The 25046-nt window shown below is 40.3% G+C and overlaps 1 protein-coding gene across 1 annotated transcript; it reads left to right on the top strand.

The window, feature by feature from the left end:
• ELOVL2 (ELOVL fatty acid elongase 2) lies at positions 1-23084 on the top strand. The gene is made up of 7 exons (XM_009961944.2): positions 1-31; positions 5488-5675; positions 18352-18429; positions 19616-19787; positions 21393-21517; positions 22180-22314; positions 22956-23084. The coding sequence occupies exons 1-7, from the start codon at positions 16-18 to the stop codon at positions 23082-23084; spliced, it is 843 nt and encodes a 280-aa protein (XP_009960246.1). The 5' UTR covers positions 1-15.
• The last annotated feature ends 1962 nt before the right edge of the window (positions 23085-25046 follow it).

The raw sequence follows: 25046 nt of genomic DNA, 5'->3' as shown, positions 1-25046 counted from the left end.
GAGTTTGTGGACTATATGTTTGGACCTCGAGGTAAGATGCTCCACCTATAGCCCCTTTGGGAAGTAATACATATCCAGATTACCTCTCAAAAATATTCTAATTAGTAAAAGCAGTCAAAATTTTCTGAATAATTTCTGAATAACTGAAAAATGCACACCAGGTGGAATCACAATATCTGCAGGAATACACAATTACTGTAAGAAATCTATCAATGCGCTACATTTATAGAAAGCCGATAGGTTGTTGTTATGACTGACATATTATCTGCAATACAAATTAAACCAAATCACAGATTATACTGAAGGTGAAAAAAAAAAGAAACTGATTTTTTAGTTTTTGAAACTTGAAAAAATTCACTAGAATTGAGAGTCCTTTGTTTCTGAGAATATCATAGGATTTCAATTTTACATCCTACTGTAGATAAAATAATGGAAATCCTGGATTTTTCTGAAAGTTGAAAATCTATTTTGGGACCGATTCTCATTAATAATCCAGTTACTGTTTGGACCAGCTACCTATCAAATAGCCTGTTCAGAAGGACGCTTAGATCAAAAGCAAGAAGGGGTTTTCAGCACCCCACAGGATTACATCCAAAATTTCAGTAAACCAATAGATGGGGTGGAAGAATAGATGAATCTTTCTACTTGCTATTCTTGCTTTCTAAAACAGTTTGGATGAGAATAACTTGAATAACTGTAGTGTTTAGCAGAGCTTCGAGGTGCTTCATGCTTTATCAGGACCAAAATAGATAGTAACTGTGCCAATAGCTAGAGCCAGTGACAAAAAAAACCCTGAAGTAGAACTGCAGAAAGAAAAAGAAGGGCTACAGAAAGGTGAGGACAGAGCATCAAGGTCAGGGCTGAGTTTAGAAGAGGACCAAGGAACTAAAGGAAAAAGGTAAGACCAGAGCTTAGACAGCAGACCTAGCCTTCAGGAAAGGTCCCTGTGAGGCCACCTTGCTGCTGGTAGGGCTGGGTTTAAACATTATTCAGGAATAGACCTGCAAACTTTTCCTTGTGGTTAAGGCCAGACCTGCTGTCCACAGAGATGGACCTATGCTCACATATTCTCAATTTGTTGCCATAATGTCCTCCAGGTCCCTGAAACAGTTCTTGCTTAATTAGGAGGACAAGGGAAAGAAAACTGTAGCATTCTTAAACCCAAGAAATTCTCATTTTTCTTGGCTGGCTGTCTGAGTACAAAATCTTTTCCAACATCTCTGCAGTAGACGTGAAGCTTGAAAGAAAAATTTCTGGTGAAGAAACACTGCTGCAGTTCCCAAGCTGTTAAGAAGTGATTAAAACTGAAAACATTTAATTAGTGACTTCCTCAACAGTGCATTTTAATATTAACAAAGAAATGTGATCTCAAGCATAAAAGTACTACTTTTTTTTTTTTTTTTTTTCAAATGGACATGACGTAGTTCTCCATTCCACTTTCCTCATTGGTCCAGAATAAATTGTTTGAAGGAATAAACTGTAGTTAATCCAATGTAGAATACCACACTGATCCCTTTGGGCTTTTAGAAAGCACTTTAGTTAAACAAATTGTACTACTTGCCAAGTACATCACCATCCCTCTCCAGACATCAATGCTGAAGATATCATTTATTTGCCCGTGCCTCTTCTCTATGATCTTTTCTTTGAACTGGTGGTATAACAGTATCGTACATTTCATGAATAGTGTAGCTCCTTCCAATGTGTTTATACACATAAATAATGCACAATAAACTGCAAACAGTTTTAAATTAGATAGGCTGACCCCACAAATGAAAATCTCATGCGTTCTTGAAAGCTTCCCCAAATGTCTAAAACCAACAAACCGTTCCCCCTCTCTCTCTCCACCAATTCTCATCCACAGTACACACTTCATTCAACAGAAAGATGGCTTAAAAGGATAGACACCACTGCTCTATTCTTTTAAAATCAACCCCATATTTATGGTTTATATTTTAGGTATTAACTCCTGAAATACTAGTATTACTATACTGATTTTAGTCATCATTACCAGATGTGACTGTGGCCACAAGAAGAGACAAAGCCATGCACTAGTTTCCAGAGGCAATCTCTGCTCATATTGGTAGTACCAGGTTAACACAAGCTCCAGTACTGCGCTACTAGAATAAGGGGCGTACTATGAAAGATCTGAATTTTATTTATATGTAGGCATATTTTGTGCCTTTGTTTAACGGTACCAGCTGGACTTTGTACACAAATTTACCTTGACGTTTGCTATTGAACTAGCAGACCAAGTCCTTTGGATGAGGGATAGAACCCACATACATGCCCATCAGTTGCATCTCTTAATAAGAAGTGGTCTTACAATTTGGTGTTGGTCCGTATTATTCTGGATAGGAGATTATCTGGGCTCAAGGCAAAATGAGAAACAGTGAAATAGCTATAGGGTTCAGTAAGACAGCATTTTTCCAGGGTCGCCTTCATCTGCAGAGTATTGCCTGGTGTTACATAAAATTAAGGAACATTGAATTGCAGGAGCTAAATCTAGTTAATTGGTTGCTTACTTGTTTTATCTGTAAAAGAAATAGAGGTGGTTAAGAATAGGTGTATTTTAATAACATTATGATAATGTAATAAGCACTCTTTGTCTCCTCAATTAAGTATGAGCAGTAGCAAGGCACTGGTGCAAACTATCTACCCTCTGCACCTAAAAAGCTCTGAATCGACTCGGATACTAACTGGCCAAAGCTATACAGAAACCTGAATCAAAATGTTTCTAAACCTCACTGATAAAAGCCTGATACCTCTAAAGAGCCTGGGAGGCCTGTCCCTCATTTCAAAGGAGTCAAGATTTCACCCCAAGGGTCTGGCCAATGACCATGAATGAGCTTATTCATGGAGCGATCAGAGCTCGTGGGCGCCTGCTCCTTCTCCTGCTGCAGTCCGGCACTTTCACACTGTGGCTTTATTCATTGCCTTGGTCTCAAATTCAGATGCTGTGTAGGTTCAACAATGTAAAAATATTCTTTTCTCCTATTGACAGCGTACCTTTATGGTACTTGAACACTGAGACTGATGCGCCAGTCAACAGAAATACTTTTGATCTCTCCTTCTTCTGATAACATTTTTTGAAGTACACTGCCTTTCCTTTCCCTTCCTGCCACATAAAAACCTCCCTTCTCTTGTCATTCAGTGATAAGTGTGAGTGGAAATAAAACAGTCACGTTCCTTGGCTGCCCTTTATAAACTACTTTCTGCCAATAACTGTCTTACCTTTCAGGGTACCAAGGTCAGGGTGGAAAATGATCAGTAGGGGTACATATTTTAATAATTTCTCTTGAAGGTGAAATAGTATAGACCTTAAAAATACTTGTCACGCTGACCTGAACAAGCACATGAGTTCTGCTTTTGTATGGATCAGCCCACACATTGTGGATCTTGTGGCCACTCACAGCAGGGTGAAAATTTTCTGAGGGCATACTGGTGCAGAATTTAATGCTGTGTAGTTTGATTTGTATTCTCGTCCCTTCCAATTATTTTTCCACTTTGAGCAAACATGCCATTTTGTTATCTACTGATGCTAGTTGACCTTTGTGCAGGAAACCTTTGTGCACCAAATGTTGCAATCCTTGGATTAGGAGACCTTTCTTTAGATAGCAGTTGTGCTGACATGACCACTTTCTACATCTTCATTTAGGATACCAATTAAATAAATTAAATCCATATGCTCCTAAAACATAGACTGGATCAACATTTACACATGCAGCCTTTACCTGCCCTATGACTGCCGTGTCCTGTTGAGAGCCTATATGGGAGCAGAATCGGCTCAAAACCATTCCTTCCAGAGCTTCAGCTGTGGTTTGTGAACTTTAAAAGTGTTGTCAGAAGTGTTTCATTCTCACGCTGAGGTGATCCTAATAGGCATTGAGATCTGAAGACAGAAAACATGCGTTCTAGCTTGGTAATGCACAAAGCCAGGCCATCCTAAAGGAAGGATTGTGCTTTGTCATAGATGGTTGTGCTGTCGTGACTGATTTAATCCTACACTTCTCCTCCCCTAGAGGTTTTAGGAAGTCCAGAAGGGAAAGTCAAAACCAGGAGGGCACTGAACTTCCAAGGTAACTTAGGTCTGGTTGAAAGCTAAAGAGCTAACATCCCCTGGGGAGCCCAAATCCAACACATGAGTGTTACAGCCACTGCGATGGAAGCAAGGTGGGAAGTTGAAGGAAACTGTAATGAGAAAGCAGGCTGAAGTTCATAACCCTGTTCACAAGCAAATTACTCTAACTCACTTAAAATCTCATTTTACGTATACCCATGTGCTTATATTTCTCAGGAAAAAAACAGTTGGAAAGAATACAGAACAGCAAAATGGCAGATCAACAACAGTTTGTTAAATGCTTGGGCACATTTTGCTTTGTGCATCATCCATTGCCCAGTCTTTTCCAAATTCAACACAGGCAGGAAAATAGTAAAATGTTTTTTCATCCACTGTGAATACCTCTTCTTCTTCTAAAATTTTTAACACAATCTAGGTCTTCGTAAAAAAAAAAAAACTAAGTAATTTAAAACAGTTTCTCAGAGCAGAAAGAAGTACTGTGACCTACACAATAGCTTCTCACTGACTTATTTCTTCTCTTACTCCATAAATCATGACGGATTTAAACTTTTTGAAAAGCTAGCCATGATACCCCTTATTCTTATAGATAAATGTTTGAAGATTGTTACTGTGGAAAATTAACTCTAAATTTTGCTCCATATTAAAAGCAAAACAAAACAAAACCCACTCTCCTTTTGCTCATGACATCCAGTTGCTGACAGAACAACAAAGCAGTGCCTCCAGATCGGCATATAGGATTAGGCTTTGCTCACATACACTGAACTATGTGATTACTGCCAATGGGATTACTTGTGTGAATAAGGCAAGCAGGATTTGACCTTAATATTTCATTTCAGGACCAGGCAAATGGGACAGAAACTGTAGGCAAGCAAGCCCTTGCCTTGCCAAATATCTTTGATAACCATCAAAGTGAACATTTGCCATTGTTTTTTCATATTTAATGTTTTTGAAAAATCCTTCCTTTGTACTAATGTTTTCTAGGAAATTTTATATAACTTTGTACTTATATGGGAAATGCAGAATTAAAACAATGTATGAACTGGCAACTTTAGGTGCATACTTTGTATTTAATACTGTCTGCAAACTGTCCATTGATCAGATTAAGATATGATTTAATTAAATACTAAGTTTAAATATTATTTTTTTTTAAAGCTTGTAAGCTTTCTTTTCATTTTCTCTTTCCTATGAAAATGAGATTTAAGTAACCTTAAATTATTAGAGAATTCCATGCAGTTTTCAGCACACATCCTCTGAACTGGTATGCGGTTTGGGGGAGGTAAAAGCAATGGATAGCTCTTGCAAGCAAAGCGTGGCAGATCCTCTGTCATGCTTTTAGTGGACTTTTTTGTGCAATGTGATCTGCCTTATTTTAGCAACCTTAATTGCCCACTGCATGTGTTTCTTTTCAGATGCCAGGGTTAGAGGATGGTTCCTTTTGGACTCTTACCTTCCCACGTTTTTCCTTACTGGAGCCTACTTACTCTGCATATGGCTGGGCAACAAGTTCATGAAGAACAGGCCTCCTTTCTCTCTCAGGGCTCATCTCATTGTATATAACCTCGGGATTACACTGCTCTCCTTGTACATGCTCGTAGAGGTAAGTGTTCTTCCATGCAGTGCAACTGAGAAAGGTGAGTGATATACAGTTTTTAACAGAAATAGCTTAGCAACAGGTAGTTTTGCTAGGAAATTTAACATCAACAGCAAAGTAAATTTAAGACCAAGACAAGTCCCTTAGCAATTGGACAGTGAGTTGTACAGTACCTTCTCAGCTTAAATCCTGGCACGTTCTAACTGTCCTTCATGAGCTACAGTCCACACCTGGGGACAGCTGGCTGCTTCTAGGACAGTGTCTACAAGCCTGAGTTTGAATCTGCAGCAGTCACTCAGCTCAAACATGCCTACACCTCATTCTGCAGCACTCATGAATATGCCTGTGGATTGAGTTTTATTCATATGACTGTCTACGGAATGATTTTTTTATGTACAAATGCCCGTGCTTAAACGTGAACACATTTATAGATGAGAGTAAGTACTGATTTGTTTATGGTATTAGCAATTCAACGTTATTTTTCTGCTCTTCTGACTAAGAAGCTTTCCTCATGTAGTCAGACAGTAAGAGACAGATGTTAAAACCCTGCCACTTCAGCCAAAAACAAGTGCTCTGGAACTTGGAGGCTGAATATGGTCACACAGATTATTTCTCAAGTACTTATCAGGAAGGAACATGCTTACAGAGATCAGGATCCCTTCAGAACCAGAAGAGAGGTCTGAATGCACCTGATGATTTTGCAATAGCAGAGGACTCAAACAATGCTCCTCAGCAAAGACATGTGTGTTTTCACCTCCCCGGTGGGAAGCAGAAGACAAAAGTCACTATTTTGGTATTATTTGGGAGTTCCCCATTTTCAGCCTTGAGGTAATTGATGTACTTTTAATATTAAGTGTTAACACCCACCACTTCCAGCCCTAAAAAGCAAACACTAAAAGACAAAAACCACAAAGCATTTTCTGACATGGCTTCAAAAGTGACCCTGGGCATGAGGAGCCCTGGCTGAAGGACGTGCTTGATTTCATGGTGTGACCTGCAGAGGTGTGAGCTGACATTGCTGCCTTGCCTGCACAGCCTTACAGCTTTTCTTGCTCCCTGGGCTCCCAGCCACAACAGCAGTTTCCACGAGAAAAACAAGGACCTACTCTTCTGTCAGCTGGAGAAGAAACTTTGCAGAACCCAAACAGAACCTCAAAGACTTCAAGTCTGAAATTAATTTGAGCTAAACCCCAGGTGACTGGCCCGGTCAAAAGGCTGAACAGCAGTTTAGGTCTGTGCCTTTGTGCAAAGGACTGATTGTGCTACACTGAGCTTCGTCCTGGTCAAAGCTCCAGCTGAGTTCAGCGTTTGCTGTGGGTGTCCGAGAGTACAGGATCAGGCTCAGAGCAAAGGAGAAACCAGCACAATTGCTGGAAGGTTTGATGACTCCATACTGATTGTCCTCCAGAATTTGAATTAGCACTTTGATGTTTAAATCCCCATTTTGCTTGAAGGAATACAGATAACTGTCTTCAGTAGCAGGACCAGCAAAAAGGATTAACTGAATAGAAAACAAAAATACTGCTCCCTTCCCCTCACAGGCTGATTTGGCCTGCCACAAGGAAATGAATAAACAAAGAGAATTTTGGCAGGTCTCACTTAAATGAATGAAGCAAACTCAGGTTTTGCCACCTTCACATCCTTGTAGGAATTGTGTTGAGCCAGCTCCTATTCAGCCACCTCACTGCCCTGTCCTTCCTCAGACTAACTTTGCTGCAGATGATCGCTGAGTTGCGTTAGTCCTCAGATTAGTCCCTGTAGCTGGAGGTTGCTGATTTATCCCTCCCAGACTGCAGCTGGGCATGGTTGGCAGTGGTTCACATCTCCACATTCCACATTTTTCAGAAACCTGGGGGACATCATGACTGATCTGCACTGCCAGCTGTTCTACTGCAGATTTCACTTGTCACTCTGGACTGTCAGCCAAGCTGGTTTTCCACTCTACAAAACACTCTTCCATAAAAGTAGCTCTGTATTTTTTTCATAGACTACTTGCCTCATTCCTATCACAGCTTCTCCTGTGAAGGAGCAGAATGGAAGTTAAGACTTGCAGACCTTCTTGAGGTAGCTTGCACATCCCTGCTGAAAGAAAACAGGCAAACAGGAGAGCAGAAATCATCTTCAGTACTGAATAAAGTTTTGGTGACTAAACATTTAAAAATGTCTCATTTCTAAAGCTTCTCTCTGGTCCTTATTCTCTCTGTCTTTTATGGACAGTAAGCTCTTTAAGACAAGAGTTACCTGTATTTAGAGCATTCTGCACAGTGGTTTCTTATGTAAACACAGCTAATCCCTCCAGTGAGTATGATTCCAGATTAATTCCTAGTTAGAGACATCTATAACAGTTGTCTTAATCCTCCATCCTCCCATTGCACCTGAACCCCTCTGGTCTCTGTAACAGAGATAAATGACAAAATAATAAGTTCTATAATAGAGATAAACCACAAAAAATACAAAACAAAACAAAAACAACCAGTTATTTGCATTGCTGTTCTTACCTCTTCTTGGTTTTGTTTGTAAGGTGCCACACAGCTTTTTTGTGGTAGCTTCAGAATGGAGTGGGTGCTTCTTAGACATTCAAAAGAAAAATATCTTGTTCAAAAGAAAGAGTGTGTCTCCAAATGCAGACTGTCCCGCATGATGGCTTTAATGAGAAACATGGTAAACCAGCTGATGGAGGTATCTGTGCTCCAATTGTTCACCTCCTCACCTTCAGCTCCTGACCTAGTTTAGCTGTCCCTTGACTACAGTTGATTTGTACAACCTCAAGGCAAAAAGACAAAGCTTATAGCAAGGAGTCATAACAAAAGGGCTGTTCTTAAATCTCGAAGAGCAGATTCTTCTTCTGAGCCAGAGCTACATGTACTGCACCACAGGCATGAAGTATCTGGAAGCTGATTTTAGCTCCATGAGCTTTGAGGTCAACCAATCCCTAAAGTACTTTGAGGAACAGCTCCAGGACAACTCTAAGATGTGCCATTAGCATAAGGTCAGATACCCCTCCTAACCCCAAAGGACAAGGTCTAAAGAAAAACAGCTCTGCCCAGCTGCCCTTATCCTACTGAGACATCTCAGAATTTTTGTGTCAAGAAAGAGTTAGGTGCCTTTGAAGGCCTCCCAGAAGGGCAGGTTATTAGACCTTAATTTAGACTTCTGAGTTCAGCAAATGGATTTTCTTAAAGTTGTCAAAGGCACTTACCACTCCCCATTGAATATAATGGAGAAGTGGAACACTTGGTTTTGGAGCATGGCTTTCTCAAGTCCCGGAAGCTTAGACACAAGACCTGTGCTTAAATTAGGCAGGTTCAGGATGCACTGCTGAGGGTCCAGAAGACAGTTCCCTCCACCTTTGCCGCTATAAAAGAAACCTGCATCAGAGCTTTGTTATTGGTTATGTATTCTTCTGTACCATTAAGCATTAATAGACCCAGATCAGGTCTACAGATCCAACAGTTTCTAGTAACATTGCCAAAAATCTACATAAAGAAAGACAACCACCTTCTTTTTTATTTTAATAAAAATCAAAACTTGTAGCAGTTTCACTGAAGGAAAATATACCTTTCCTCTACACAAATCTGTGCCTAAGATCCTAACAGTTGGAACAGGTCTTTGCATATTTTAAAATTGTTTCACATGCAAGTCAACTCACAAACCACACTCCAGGGATGCAGTTGAAGGCACCAGAGGACAAGATAAGGTTTTGAAGTTCATCGCAGGATAAAACTGTCACAACTCCAGTGATAAATTAGAACCTGAAACAAAGGAGACTAATGCTGATCTCTGAATTGTGAAATTGCTCAGGTGAGGAAACTCTCTCTCATTAACATGAAAAGACATAATCTTTACCATGGTCTTAGACCACTTTCCCCAGCAGTATCACCTCTGCCCTATTTAAATTAAATCTCAGCTGGTCATCAAGGTCTCACACAAGTCCTTTTGTTGATCAGGCACTGAGAAAACCAGGACACTGGCACCATCTGGGTAGGATTAAAAAGGAGATCTAGAGGTATGTGTCATTAGTATAGGGGTGGCATGATGTCTCAAGCTGCCTGTATCCCCAGGTAGCTTCACAGACTTATTACAAATCCATAGGATTTTTAAGCAAGCAGCCACATCCACATGCGGAAGCAGGACTTGCATGTGAGGCCCCTCGACTCAGGGCAGAGGGGAAAGAGCAGAACTGCACAAGTACTGCAAGCCCAGTGCATTAACTTTTTCAGTGAAGCCAGAAGAGAAGTCTTTTACCTTACAAGATTTTTTTAAAAAAAAAAAAAAAAAAGTAAATTGCCTTCACTTTACCTGTTTCTAGGAGCTGAAAATTCACCCCACAGTAAGTCAAATTTCTGAATTATAATCATGACTTGCAGACCCATAGGTACCACAACGATGTGAGGACTTCCAGGAGTACCAGAATTTCCTTCTTTGTATCCTCTGACAGCAGGGAAGAGTCAGAAGCACAGTGATGCTATGATCAGGGCCACCAGCTGCTGGTTTTAGCCATACACATTGTAACTGGAATTACATCTCACAAATTACTAGAAAGACTGGTATAATGCCTGGATTCGTGATAACAGTGGACAAAATGAAAGGAACAAACCAAAAATAAAAGTAGTAATTAAACTCTGTTTTGTTTCATCGTTATAATGGCCAACATCGGAAAGATTTGCTTACTAACTGTGCAAGTGTCAAAAAGATAGAGCTCAAGTAGCAGAAAATCTAAGTAAAGTTTTAACAGTGCAGGTGATGAGGAAAGGTAAAAAAGACATAGGTCCTAGCTGATTTGAACTGTCCTGGAATTTTACTATAGAAATCCAACTTCAACGTAACGATTTATTTTTTTTTAAGATTGTAATAAACCATAGAATCATAAGGTTGGAATAGACCTCTGAGATCAAGTCCAACCACTGACCTAATACAACCATGCCCACAAAACCATGTCTTGAAGTGCCACACCTACATGTTTTTTGAACACCTCCAGGGATGATGACACCACCACTTCACTAGGCAGCCTGTTCCAATGTTTGACTGCTCTTTCAGTAAAGAAATTTAATGATTGTTTACTCCTTCATTAATTGTTCAGAAGTCAGCAAATGTAAATTTAGCAGAGAAGTAGGGAATGATTCTAGATCCATAAGGATTAGTGCTTGCAGTGAAGGCCTCCTTTGAAGTAAATTCTTTAATTAGGACAGAAAGACTGTCTTAACCTTAGGGGAGCAGGAGGAAAAGAACAAAGTGAGAAACCAGAAGAGATCAGGTGCGCTCTTCTGTCATTTGGAAGAAGGGAGAAGTGAGGAAAAAATACCAAAGTAGACAGCAAACGGTCACTGAGAGTACAGTGTAAAAGTGAAACATAAGGACAAAAGTAAGCAGTGTTTTTGAGAGAGTAAGAACTTTGTCTGAATAGAGTTAAATTCGCAGGTGTTCTTCGATCTTAATCAGATAATATGTTGGAGGACTGAGGAGCTGACTTTGCTGTTCTCACTTGCAGATATTCTAACTGGACATGTTGTCCTCACTTCTCAGTTTTCACCCTCTGTCTTTTCCACTGACCTTTCTGAGCTCTGCACTGAGGTAAAACATTTAGCCTGCTCATGAAAAAGGCAGTGCTCTGGATCTCACCTGCCCAATTCAAATAGATTTCAGTAGAACTTTATTGGAAATCAAAAGTGAAATTTTATATGATGAGGTTTTTTCACATGTGCAAAGTTTCCAATACAACCACTGGCACTACAAAGTAATATAAGGAGGCTATTCAGAATAGGACATGTAATCAAAGATTCATAGAAAATAAGCCTGGAAGAGATTTGGTTTAGCCTATTTCACTGTCCCAGACAACAGCAACACACAAAAGAATCAGCATTTGTAAGTTCAAGTCATTCTGCAGTCATTAGTTCACTAATCCCTCTAGCAGTCTCCTATTTACTGAAGGAGTATTAAATGGAAATGGCTAGGAGTTTCTCAACAACATGGCTTTTCTTCCAAAAGAGTTTTTGTTGACAGAAAAATAATTCAGACATTTATTGAAACAATGAACTTTCTGACCTCAAAAGAAGTAGAAAGTATGGGACCACTTACTTCCCTCTACTCTTGAATAACCAGTATCCTTCCAGTTAGGATGCCTGGGCAGGATGAGACACCCAGCATGGAGCCCAGCTGTACACACTGTAGGTCAGGATAGCAAACTCCAGTCAGTATATTGCAGAATTCGCCAATCTTTTTGGGGGCCATGTAATTATTGGACCTCTAACTAGACCCATGGAGAGATGGAAAGCCTTACCAAGGAGTAGCCCAGAACATGCTCTTTACATACCTGTTCCCGTGAAAAAAATATCCCAACTGCATCGTAAAAAGGGACAACAAAACACTTTGATTGTGAAAAATCTTGTAAGATATTTCCTATTCAGCATCTGTTTCTTGTTCGGCACAACACCATTACTAAGTAACACTACATTTGGGGAAACTGAGGCACTGATCAAGCAGCAGGGTTGAGACTATGCTCCTGGAATCCTCTAGTCCTGGGTTGAACAATCTAGCCCACACTGCTTCCCTATAGGGTTTACAGTCTTGTGAGACTACAGTTTATTCGAGATCTTCAGGACACAAAAGCAGCAATCTGGAAACACAGGCTGTTCTGCATCTCAGCTATCCATCTAAAATCCGGGATTATACCATAATTCTTGCAAGCTCATCTGAAAATAGACAGTCTATATAGAAAGATATTCTTCAACAAATACCATTCACAGATGATTTTACTATCGAATGTCCTAGCCAGAAAACCCATCTGAAAGCTTATTAGGTGTTGTTTAAGATTGATTTAATGATAAATCAAGGATAATTAATAGTACCTTCCTCTAGTCATCTACTTATTACATAAAAACACAAATTGCCTCAGTAGCATTTTGGCCTGCCTTTGCCCCAGCCTCTTGGGGATGGGAAGACAACTCAGATGTTGCATGCTTTTGGAACTGAGCCATGTTACAGTTAAGGAGCTGATTTCTCCCTTTAAGAACCAAAAAAGGAAAGTTAGGTGAGATGATGAATATCTGGACTCTGTTTTTAGATGCTGATAATCTTCAGAGGCATTTAATTCTAAAATTCACTTAAAGTAAAAAAATGTAAAGAAAACAAAGTCATTCCTCCCTCCTTCCTGAAACGCTGACCTGAGCCTTTGCTTAGGCTCCTTTTCCTTGGAATCTGACCTGCACATAACTGCTTTAGGAGTGTTTTGTCAGAGGCTAGAAATGTAGGGAGGAGCTGCTATTCACAAGGACTAACAAAAATCTCCTCCTACAGCCAAGGGAAATAGGTGACTCACAGCACTATGTATTAGACCTTTCTTTCCACTACATAGAGTAGTCACCCTTAGTTTAGCAAGGCTTCCATTGCTTTAGGGCAGTGGTTAGATCAAGATGCTTTAACTGGCCTGAGGGCTGGGGTCCCACAGAAAACCCAGTAAAACAACATATACATAATAATGACAAGAGGCTTCTTGCTCTGTTTTTTCCACATCCTCCCACTCTGAACTTTTGAGAGGAATTCCAATTATTTGAACACTAGGTTCAATATTTGAATTTGGCTTCGCCTTCTAAACTTTTTCACAGACATAAAGGTGTTTCAAAAGCCTATTTAGGATGGGTCTGATAGGGAAAAATCACATCAGATCAAGCTGGAGGTTACAGTAATGAACCAGAAATCAAAGGGTATCCTTCTGGAGGGTAAAGTGGTACCTATGAAGCTTTGCTGAAGTGTTGATTTTGGAGTTATAACTAGGAGCTAAAAACTTGGTGAAAATAAATAGTGAGCAGAGATATAAATATTAGCATAAATGAATGAACTAAAAAACTAGAAGGGTAGGTGTGACAGGAAAGATCTGTGCATTTCTCTGAGACTGTACACCCCAATCCTCTCTCCAGGTAAACTTAGATATTCCAAATGCCCTACAAGGCTTACTCATCTTCCAAGTGCTGGTGCCTCACCCTTCATCTTTCTCCTGCCCTGGGACAAGGGGGAATACCTTGTTGCTTCCAGACATTTTTTCTCTGAGAAAGCCCAACACACATACCTTTTTCTACAACACAGAGACCACAGAGAAACCACAGTCAGTAGAAACAGGAATATCCATTCCGAAAATCATGTTGCTTTCCTTTCTAGCCCACCTGTAGGGGACAGATGCAGGAACAAGTTACTGCTCTGAGATTTTTGAGGCTGAAAGCTTGAAACAAGCAGGGCAGAGGCTTCTGGGTCTGGGCTGTTGGTGCTTAGCGTGCTACTCAGCAAGGTGAGAGGCTTTGGCATCATCTTCTGGCACCTGCTGGCCCCCCTCAGAGGGGGTTTCTTACATAGGAACCAGCTCTCATTCTTGAACAATGAGATGCCTCCAAAAAAGTTAGATAGCTGCAGTGAAGCAAGTGTCATGAATCCTTGTGCCGTTTATACTTGAGCAAGTGAGTAAAGGTCATTTGTTGGTCTAACAACTGGTATCTGTCAAGAATATTAGAGCAACAGCAAAATATGCAAACCCAACTAATAACAGGATGTTGCTACTTAGAAATTTTTCACAAGGCAGCATTTTCCTCTTTGTGATCGGGTTTTCTAAACAGCTTCAGACAATACATGCGTTAATATTATTTTCAGAACAGGTTGCCAAGAATGCAAAGCATTCAAAGAGTTGTTTTTGAGAGAGGGAGAATTTGTATTTTGGAAGAGAGAGAGGATTCACATCTCTTCAATATATCCTGCACTTGCACCTTCTCTGCATGATTAACAATACCATCGGCTCTGCAGACTTGTGAGAGTGCTCAGCATGTAAAACAGAACATAACCAAAACAGTAAAAGTACCATATGAGTTTGGTATCAGAGAAAGAGAGACCTAGTAACTGAATGTCTTATGTCAGGGTACCAGCTTCTGTTGCAGATATGCAGCTGGCTCGTTTGGTACCATCGGGTAAGCTGCCTACCTTCCACATCATTGATAGCCAACAATAAAGTTATGGCTCAGTATCACCAAGATCCTGAAAAAGTACTCTCTGTCTTCTAAGATTCCCCCCTAATTTTTTACTAGGAAGTTAGCCAGAAATCTTGAAAATTAGCTTGCAAAGGAGGGCAGTGAAAACTCAAAGTGGATTCTTCTCTTTTCCCTAAAGGAAACGCAGCAGTATGTAAGGCAACTACAATGGAGAATAGAAATGTTGAGCTACAGATAAGCTGACGCAAAAGAGCAAGATTAAGGCAGTCAAAACAGATCTTCAGTCTAAGCTGCTGGTTCTTGAAACGCAGACACAAATCAGAAAGAACTCTTCTGCCAAGTCAAATGACTGGGGAATAGACACACAGTGCGATCTGCAAAATCTGGCATTATACAGAATCATGGAGGAAAAAAAAAAACAAACAACAAAATAAATTGAAGGACACCCTACAATCAGAGAGCAGTATTCTCACCCCAAAGCTTGGTCTCCATTTGCATGCTGACCAGTTGCAGATTTCTCAAATGCTAAGTTAAAAATTTGTGATATTGAAAAGAAATCTTTATTTATATATTTTGTTTCTGAGCCTTTAAAGGTTTAACTCATCTCATTTTCCAACATGAGAGGTACAAATGGAATACTTGAAAAAAACCTCAAGATAACAACAAATTTTTCTAGCAAATTGTGAAACAATATTTCACCTACTGGAGCAGAAAATTTTGAGATATCTTCCCAAAGCAAAAAAATTAGTTAGTTATTATAGGAAGACAAAAAGAAGTTTAAAGATTAAAGTGTTTTTGCAATTAGAACCTGAAAAAAACAGATACCCAAAGATACATTAAAAGATAATTAACAAATTTGACCAATTTAAGCATAGAAAAAGTATGAATTTACAGATATAGAATGCAATAGAATCAATCAGGTGAAATTGTTTTAATTCACCTCAGAAAAAAATGTTTAAAGTCACATACTTCTCATAAAGTGAAGTTGTTTAAGAGCTTTACATAAAAAAATGTTACAGGCACATCATATCGTACAGCTAAGTCACAAAACATTGTGTAACATGAGTACCACAAAACACAAACTTTAACTCTTACCTTAACAAAGCAATAGAGTGCATTTGCAGTTGCAATTTATAGTACTTCCATAAAATCAGAAGAAAGGGTCCTCCCTAGCTTATGACATTGCCTTGTACAAGAACGGAGAAGCAGTTGCCTCTTCTCCTTCATTTGTTTGTCGGGTTTGGAGGTTTTGTGGGAGATGATTTCAACTCCCTGCAATCACAAGGTCTAGAGATCACAGAATGTTAGGGCTTGGAAGGGACCTCAGAAGATCATCTAGTCCAACCATCACTGTCACTGCTTCCCACCTGTAAAGTCAATGAGGGTTTCACTATAGCTGACTGAGAAAAAAATAAAATAGTAAGAGACAATGCTATTTATTTCCTGCTCCCGTTAGTAGAAATAACAGCAGAGGTTTCTGGCAGAGCTGTTAATGCTCATGTCTGAGGCCATGCCTTACCAAAGCTCCCAGATGCCACGCTGCCACCTGCTGGCATCCAGGATGCTGCCTCCAGATGAGCTTCTGCTACTCCAGCACCGTTTGACCATCCTGCTGCCAGCCAAGAACCAGATGACAATTCCATTTTCTTCAGCATTTCTCAAGTAACAAGACAGTGTTGATAGCAAATGTTCAACAACAGGCTGTCAATGCTGTACCTGCCTGTTCCAAAACTCTCGATTTGGGGATCACTCAGTCACCTCTCATTTGGAGAGAAAATGCAAGGAGGGTGCACAAAGAAGGCACTGAGAGGAGCTATCCAGAAAAGCAACTGTGCAGTAATGTCTCCCCCACCCTCATGAAGCTGCCACCTATTACCAAGTACAGCATAGGCACGGATCTTGGGGACCAAGGACCTGCCACAGGAGGGACAGCTGGGAACTGCATGCCCTCTACTTCCTACTCAGAGAAATGACCCCTTTTCCACGCAGCTTCAGGGAAATGAAGTGGCATATTTTGCTTTTCTCAAGGAGTTTTAACTCCCTTCTCTTCAACACCTCTGCAGATTAAGTTACGTGTAGAGGTGCTACCCATGGCCTCCCCTTCCCACCCATCTGCCACAGCAGGGAAAGCAGAGGAGCCCAGACCTCCCATCCCCGCACGCTTGCAGGCACAACACCCAAGCAGAGGCCAATTTGGCAAGATAAGTTGTGATCTCAGCCGTTTTGAGCATTTGGCTGAGGATTTCTAGCTGGGTTTTTTCATTTCTGCTGTTTTTAGACTCCAATCCCATCCTGTTTGGTTTGGTGACCTCTGGCACACACTGTAAGCAAATCCACCAAAACACAGGCTGCTCCTGGGTTTGTTTCAGTTGTCATATAGCAGTTACCTGCAAAACACTCATTTATTGTCTTTTCATCTCTCTATGCAACCTCAGTGGGTTATTTCGGCCACATATACCAGCTATGCCAGAATTACAGACGCAATCACAGAACTGCAGTTCAGAGGAAAAATAAAAGACAACCCTGGCTCTTCAGGGTTTATTGCTTTTTAATGTGAATTTACAATAAGCTTTCTGGGCTGTTTGCTAATTCTCCAGATGATAATATTATCAATAATCTTTTTTTTTACTCTAAGAAATAATTCTGTTTTGCTCACTGACAATATCTCCGCTTTGCTTTTGTATAGAGCGTCACACATTCAACACAGGAGACTACTTTTCAGTCTGAAGTGGAGGGAGAAGTCTGTAGAGATGCTGTTACACACCTTCCCTTTGAATGTAGTGCCAGAGGAGAAAGCACCTTGCAATTGCACTTACAGCATTATACTGCTATATACTTCTCCCACCATCACCCCCTGCATCCGCTGTACAGAGGGCAACAGACCCCAGAACACGAATTGCTCAGTTTGGCCCCAAAACCCACTTTTCACACATTCAAGAACAAGCAATACCTCTTTAAAATTATTGGACTCTACATAGCATTTATAGACCAGAGATTATGCTCCCTATTCCAAAAGGGCTGCGGAATGCTTTAGGTGGTCATTACTATAAAAATATACTGTATCAAAAGCCACTATACGGCTTTCTAGAAATTTTCTGCTCCATCACAGTGTGGTAGTATGAATTTCATTGTTTTATCTGCTTTCCAGTATGGCATGCACTAAATCTAAGAAACTGCTTGTATGTCTGTTCCTGGCTCCACTCAGCACTATGCCTGATCTCCCCTACTTCCTCCTGTATTTAACAGTGTAGGGTGAAGAGACACATATTAGGAAATACTTCTCCCGTTGCACTACTTTGGATTTGCCTCCTGTTTGCCTGCTTGGCAGGGGGGAATTTCTCTCAAGGACAGTTTTGCACAAGTAGCTAGCTGTATTAAGCTCTGTATTGCTTGAGGACAAAGATACAATATTGAAGCACGAGCTTTGGAGTGAGGATCACTGTGTTAAGTAACCAGAGTTTTTAATGGATGCCTTGAAGGCTCTAAAGCCAGAGAATTGTAAAAGATATAATATTTCAGTTTATATCTCCAACACAACCTGATGCCTTTCACATTCCAAAATAGAAGATATTAGTTGTCTAGTTTACGAGCATCAGTTCTTGGAAGGAGCATGGAAGGTACTTCTGTGCTGCTTTTTTCAATAAACACAGAAAAACAGCGGGGGTAAAACCTGCTACTTCTGTTCATGACCATAATTGCTGTGTCTTCTGTTCCAGCTCATCCTTGCCACGTGGGAAGGAGGCTACAACTTGCAGTGCCAGAACCTCCACAGCGCAGGGGAGGCCGACATCCGGGTGAGAGACAGCAGCAGCTCAGCCCCCAACATCCATGGCAGGCCTTCCCTCCGCGTCCCTGGTGCAACACTTCCACATTCATGGCAGTTACAAGGATGTTGTCGGCAACATCTTTAACATGAGGGTTTTAATCAGGTTGCCTAATAGCTTGTAGAAAACAAGAAGTGATGACTTTTCCGTTCAATACAGATGCATCCTTGCAGTGGAAAGCATAACAGGGAGTATTTTGAAAAGCCATATGTATGATGTTGTCAAAACAGTGTTGCCCAACTACTAAAACAGAGAACATGGATCACTTAAAAACTTGGAACAAAAATCAATCATATGAAAGGTAACATCTAATCAATCATCTAAAATTTGGGCTGTAGCTGGAAATAGATTTAAGCCAAACTCTAAACTCTGGAAAACTGCAGAGACATTTTTCTGGCTTGACTCATTTCTATTTTCAACCCTTATTCCTGCATCACAGCAATTCTGTGTATTATCCTTCTGTCATTCCCCACATCAGGTTTACTTTCCAGAAAACATTAGAGCTCAAAAGCAGAAAGATTGTTTAACTTAGAGAATTTCCCCCAACTCTCAAAATTTGCCTGTGTTACGGCAAGGAAAAAGTCAGTGAAACACCTTTTCCCATCAACAGGGTATTTTCCCCCTTTCTGTTTTAACTAACTGTCTTTAACCATCCTAGGACATACCCTGAGCCCTGGCAAAGCATCTCAACTCTAGAGGAGGGTATATTCCATTGTATTGAGTGTCAAATTTGGATTATTTAAGATGAAGAAGCTGCCAGTAAAACCTATTCAGTGCCAAGAAAATATAAGTGGTAGCACCCTTAAAAAAACAACAAAAAACCCCAACAAAAAAACCCAACAAAAAACCAACACGCAAATGTATCATTGAAGAAAAAATAGAACAATTAGAAAACCCTTCCTCAAAGTTTCTGTTTCTTAAATTATATTTAGATAGTTATATTTATACAATCATACAAAAAGTTACAGGGTTTTTTTTCCAAACTGCCTCATTTAAAGGGGAAATAAAACTGAAGCCAGAGCTTGTGCTCCTCCTTCAATAGAACATTAATGCCTTTTGGGAAGTTGCATGCCTAGGGACTGATGAAGTACAGCAATACTTAAGCCCTTTTATGGACAGATATTGATGTCCTGCTCCTTTGTTCTTGCTTGTACAGGTAGCCAAGGTGCTGTGGTGGTATTATTTTTCCAAAGTAATTGAATTCATGGACACTATCTTCTTTGTACTGAGAAAGAAAAGCAGCCAGATCACCTTCCTTCATGTGTATCACCATGCCACTATGTTTAACATTTGGTGGTGCGTTCTGAACTGGATACCTTGTGGGCAAAGTAAGTCTGTGTTCACTTCACCACCCGGGGTATAAGTCACCTGCTGCTGGAGGGGAATCACATCACCAGGCAAAGCAAGTGTGTCAGTGCGCTGTACAGTAGCACCTTTAAGGTTCATAGCCTTTCAGAACTGCTGAACACCAGCAGACCACAGTAAAAAAGCATGGTTAAGAGTTCAGGTGAAAAATACCTGAGTGTTTTTCACTCAGCTACCACAGCCTCTCATATCTACTTCTTTTCAAACTGCTTTTAGGCAGGATAACACCACTGAGTGGTACACAAGAGCAATCACGCACAAGACCTACCCCAAAAGCAGATGTAGGAGAGAATCATGGGTTTGACATATTCCACAACAGTAATCTCTAAACAACTTGGCTCTTAGGAGGATATTGCAATTGTCATCATCTCCCCTGCTGATATGGGGAAGATGTACAGTGCCACAGGCTGGTCACTTGCCATTTGTGTACTAAGTCCAAGCAGCAGAGAACTACTTCAGGTGTCTCACAACGTGCACTTTTCCAGGGCTTCACACAGCCAGAAGCTCCCTGTGGCATTGTTATGAGAGTTAAGACAATCCAGTTCTCTTACTTTAAGCTATCAAATTGAGTCACTTCAGTCCACTCTATATTTTGTAAAGCAGTTTGTTGCAAGTGTTTTTCAGAACAAAAAGCAGAATTCATATTTGTTGGCTATTATTATGGACAGCCCCAAATCAAAGTAAATCAGTGTTACAGGTAGAAGCAGAGATCAAGGATTTCATAGCAATTACAAGTTATTTCTACAGAGGTGTAAACAAATTCAGAGTTTTATGCTTTCTATTGTGTCTGAACATATTCCCCACACTTTACACTAACTTTGCACTACTATAATTAACAAAGTGAAAAAGTCAGTATATTTAAGTAATTAATCAGTAATTATTAATTAATCAGTGGAAAAATCAAACCAATTGGTGAGACCATCCTGTAGCTATCAAGCACTGCCATGAACCACACGAGCCTACAGCAAATAGTGCTGCTACTTCTCAATAGTCTGTAAGGTACAGAGGGCAATTAGTTTGCTCTAGAATCGGTATTTACTAAGTGTAGCTAATTAGAGTGGCAAGGTATTATATCTGTGGTGAAATTCGGGAAATCTGCATCTAGCAGAAGAACTGCTGAAGAAAATGAGAGTGATGCTCAAGCGCAGCCACATGAGGCTAGTTTAATTCAGAGTAAAGCCCTTACTACTGCATCAGGGAGCAGCGCAGTCACCCACAGTGGGGTTTAAAGCTTACAACAATGATGGAGAGATTCATGCAAAGAAAAGTGTTTAGGAGGGAAACAAAAACAATAACCCGTAAACTACTGAATAGAAAAGGAAAGTGGAGAAAATTAAAAATATGGGATGAAAATACAGTATTCAGTGTAAGAAAAATCCTATAGGAAGTATCAATAAGTTCATCAGTTGTCCCTAGGACAGCATTTCTTCACATCAGAAATGTCTTTAGGAAAGGATAAGCATGAAGGGAAGACTTACCATCTGTAAGAGACATCGCTAGCAATAATATCTTCTCTCGCTTTTTAGCAGCTGGTATATAAAAATGTTTTCCTTTGTGGATTTTTATAGGTTTCTTTGGACCCACTTTGAATAGCTTTATCCATGTGCTTATGTATTCTTACTATGGACTGTCAGTCATCCCTTCTATGCGCAAGTATCTCTGGTGGAAGAAATACCTCACTCAGGCACAATTGGTATGTATCTAGTTTACTCATTTTTAACTACCAGAAATCCTTCAAAATGTCAGAAAGGTCAAAATAAATTACAAACATTGTCATTTGCAGAATTAAGCCAGTTAGAATTCAAATACAACAAAGCTATCATACAGAATATGTCACTAGTGCAGCCTAGTATAACTTAGTAAAGGAAATGATGCACAGAAATATTTTTTACAATAGAGTAGAAACTCTACAGTCCATAAAATTCCATTATTTTTCATCCCTTGCATAAAAAAAATAAATGCTCCTAAATCATGACAAATGGACTGATTAAAAAATTATTAAAACTGCCTGACAGAGCCAGCTCCAGTCAGCTCCAAAATCTGGCATGACAGTCTGGAAGACAGAATCACCTTTATTAAAAAAAAAAAAAAAAAAAAAAAAAAAAGCACTTTCATTTTGTCACCTAGGTTTATAAACTCATATTTTTTTAGAAATCTCTGGTCCCTTAGGTTTTATTTTATTTCATAAGATCGCCATTTTAACTTAACCCTCAGTACTTTCACAGGTTCAGAAAGGGATATTTTTCAAGAGTACTCAAACTTTCAAAGAGCAGGGCTAGATGACATTGTTATATCTGATTTAGCCAGCACTGACCCTTCCTTAGCAAATACTCATGCATGATCTTTCCTCCACAGATCCAGTTTCTGCTCACTATTGTGCACACACTCAGCGCCGTTGTGAAGCCATGTGGATTCCCATTTGGCTGCCTCATGTTCCAGTCCTCCTACATGGCCACACTGGTCATTCTCTTCATAAATTTCTACGTTAAGGTAAGCAGTCTTCCAAGACCTCTCAAATGAGCATGGGGAAAAAAACCAAAAACAAAACCAAAAACTTTTTGGGTAGCAGTCTTGATGAACTCACATACAGAATGAGCATCAGTACTTAAAATATGTTTGTATTAAAACATTCACGCCATTAAGAGCAATAGATTCAGCAATATCTGCAAGAGACAGTTATTCAGTAATGATGACCTCCCCATTGCAGCTTAGCCCATCTGCACTTGTATAGCAAGTCAGGTACCACATGCAGGACTTGGTCTGAATTTGGTGTTGGGCAAATTTGAGTCTTCCTCCCTCCTTGGGAAAAAAACAAATTAAACAAGCAGCTCTGTCTTTGAATTATTTCAACCTTTTTTAGCACGGACTGCTGCAGCCTGCCTGTGTACTTAGAGCTTCTAGTGAAAAGGGCTTAAAATCTCTTTTGACATCAAGAAGTATTACAGTAATACTAGCAAGGTAATAGCACCCGCAGCAGTAGAAATAATACAGTTCCCTTAACGCAGTCTGAAGGGGATATATGTGTCTGCATCAAACACACACCAGACAGCTCCGTTTTACAGTTAACCACAAGTAGTGTTTGGGGGGCACTAAATAAATCCAAGTATTTACTTTAGATTTTGCTTTTATAGACATACCGGAAAGCACCTTCAAGAACAGCTATAAAGGAAACCCCTGTCACAACAGAAATCAAGAACGGTTTCCATAAGGACTACTTTGCTGCTGCCAATGGATTCCTGAACAATAAGAAAGCACAATAAGTCTAGTATTTCCTATGATTCTGTTTTCTAAAAAAAAAAAAAAAAAAAAAGAAAAAAGACTGAATTACAAGGTTTAGGTTAAAACCTATTTGATTACATTTATCAGTTCTTTGTACCAGACACTTATTAATGCATTCTATGTAGGTTTTAACAAAACAAGTAAATTGTCCTGTCAAAGATCACCATCAGAACAAAGGCGGCCAATATCTTTCTCATATGAAAAAGAAAATCTTTCTGATTCTAATGCTGACACAAAAACGCCTTATAAAACACTTGATGGGTAAATTTATCAATGCCTTCAAAAGGTTAGGACTCTGTTCGGACTAACATGGTGAGCACGTTCTGTGCACGTGAGAGTATTGAGGCAAAGCTTCACAATGCACCCAACACATTCAGCTAAATTGTGGCCAAGGTCAGAAAAAGGAAAGGGGAAAAAAAAAAAAAAAAAAAAAGGTGAGAATCATACCTTTTCCATCGCCATACCCCTCTCTGCTTCTTCCCACCCATTCCCAAAAGCACACTCCCTCCCACGGACACCAGTGAGGTGCAGCCATCCCTTTGGTCCTGTGGGAGCCCTGGGGAAGGACGTAACAGAGTGCAGAGCCCAGGTGCACCATCCCGTAGCTTTCAGACAGACAGACATGCGCTGTGCTCACTTGCTCTATGTATGTGCAATCTGACTTAAATGCCATGATGGCTGGCAGGAGATTGCTGTTTCAGGGGGCTGGACTGGTAGCACCTGGGACTGCCCAGTATGGTACTTCGAATACATGGTATCACAAGATGATAGGGGGTTTTGAGCTCTAGTCAGAGCAAAACAAGTCACTTTGGATGTGCTAAATTAATACAAGTTCTGAGTAAACAGATTTGGAAAGAAATAGGAGCTTGACAACTTAATGAGGATAATTCCTTTCAGTGTAAATGTGCACAAAGTTAATCCTATACAAATACTACTAATTTGAAGCAAACTGACATGCCACTTTATTAATCGACTGGGAGATGCAGAAAATCTTAGAAGTGAATTCAGCAATGAGCAAAGCACATTATGTAGGAATTGCTTTGCTAGGTGGGCCTTATTCAGACTGATCTCCAACTGAAGAAACAAATGGGACTGAGGCACAACCCTCTGTAGGGTATATAAGGAGACATTTGCTGTTTGCAGCTGTAATGGTCTGTGTCTCTCAGTGTCAGCCACTATCTTCTCTGCTTCAGTTAGCTGCATTTACCTCCCGCTTCAACAGGAATGAATAATACCCAAGGTTAGCTTTGAGGATCTGCCCTCACCCTTTTCTCATTTAGCCCGCTTCAAAATCTCTGCTAAAAGTGGGCACAGCCTTTTTTTCTCTCCCCTTTTCACAATGAAGTAGTTCTGTTCTCTTCCAATCTCGTGTGTATAAATTCTCTCAATAAAAACACCTTTTGGAGTTGCCCCAGCCCAGCAAGCCCCCAGCCCAAAGCAGTTCTGTAAAGGGACCATGTCCTCTCCCTCCTATCACCCTGTAGGGTCCCAGGGCAGGAAAGGCACAAACCACGAGTGCAGCCAGCACTGAAAGCCCAAGCATCTGCAGAGGGCCCACATGGAGAGCAGGCTGTACCAAATCACAGAATAGTAGGGCATGGAAGGGACCTCTAAAGATCATCTAGTCCAACTCCCTGCTAAAGCAGGTTCACCTAGAGCAGTCCAGATGGGTTTTGAATATCCCCAGAGAAGGAGAATCCACAGCCTCCCTGGGCAGCCCCTTCCAGTGCTCTGTCACCCTCAAAGTACAGAAGATTTTCCTCATGTTCAGGTGGAACTTTCTGTGCTCCAGTTTGTGCCCGTTGCCCCTTGTCCTGTCACTGGGCACTACTGAAAAGAGCCTGGCCCCATCCTCTTTAGATAGTTAGTAGCATTGATAAGATCCCATCTTAGTCTTGTCTTCTCCAGGCTAAAGAGCCCCAGGTCTCTCAGCCTTTCCTTGT

The sequence above is a fragment of the Leptosomus discolor genome, chromosome 8 (genome assembly GCF_034619465.1).
Source record: "Leptosomus discolor isolate bLepDis1 chromosome 8, bLepDis1.hap2, whole genome shotgun sequence".
Lineage (NCBI taxonomy): Eukaryota > Metazoa > Chordata > Aves > Leptosomiformes > Leptosomidae > Leptosomus > Leptosomus discolor.
Note: the sequence above shows the minus strand (reverse complement) of the source record. Positions and strands in the feature narration are given on the sequence as shown.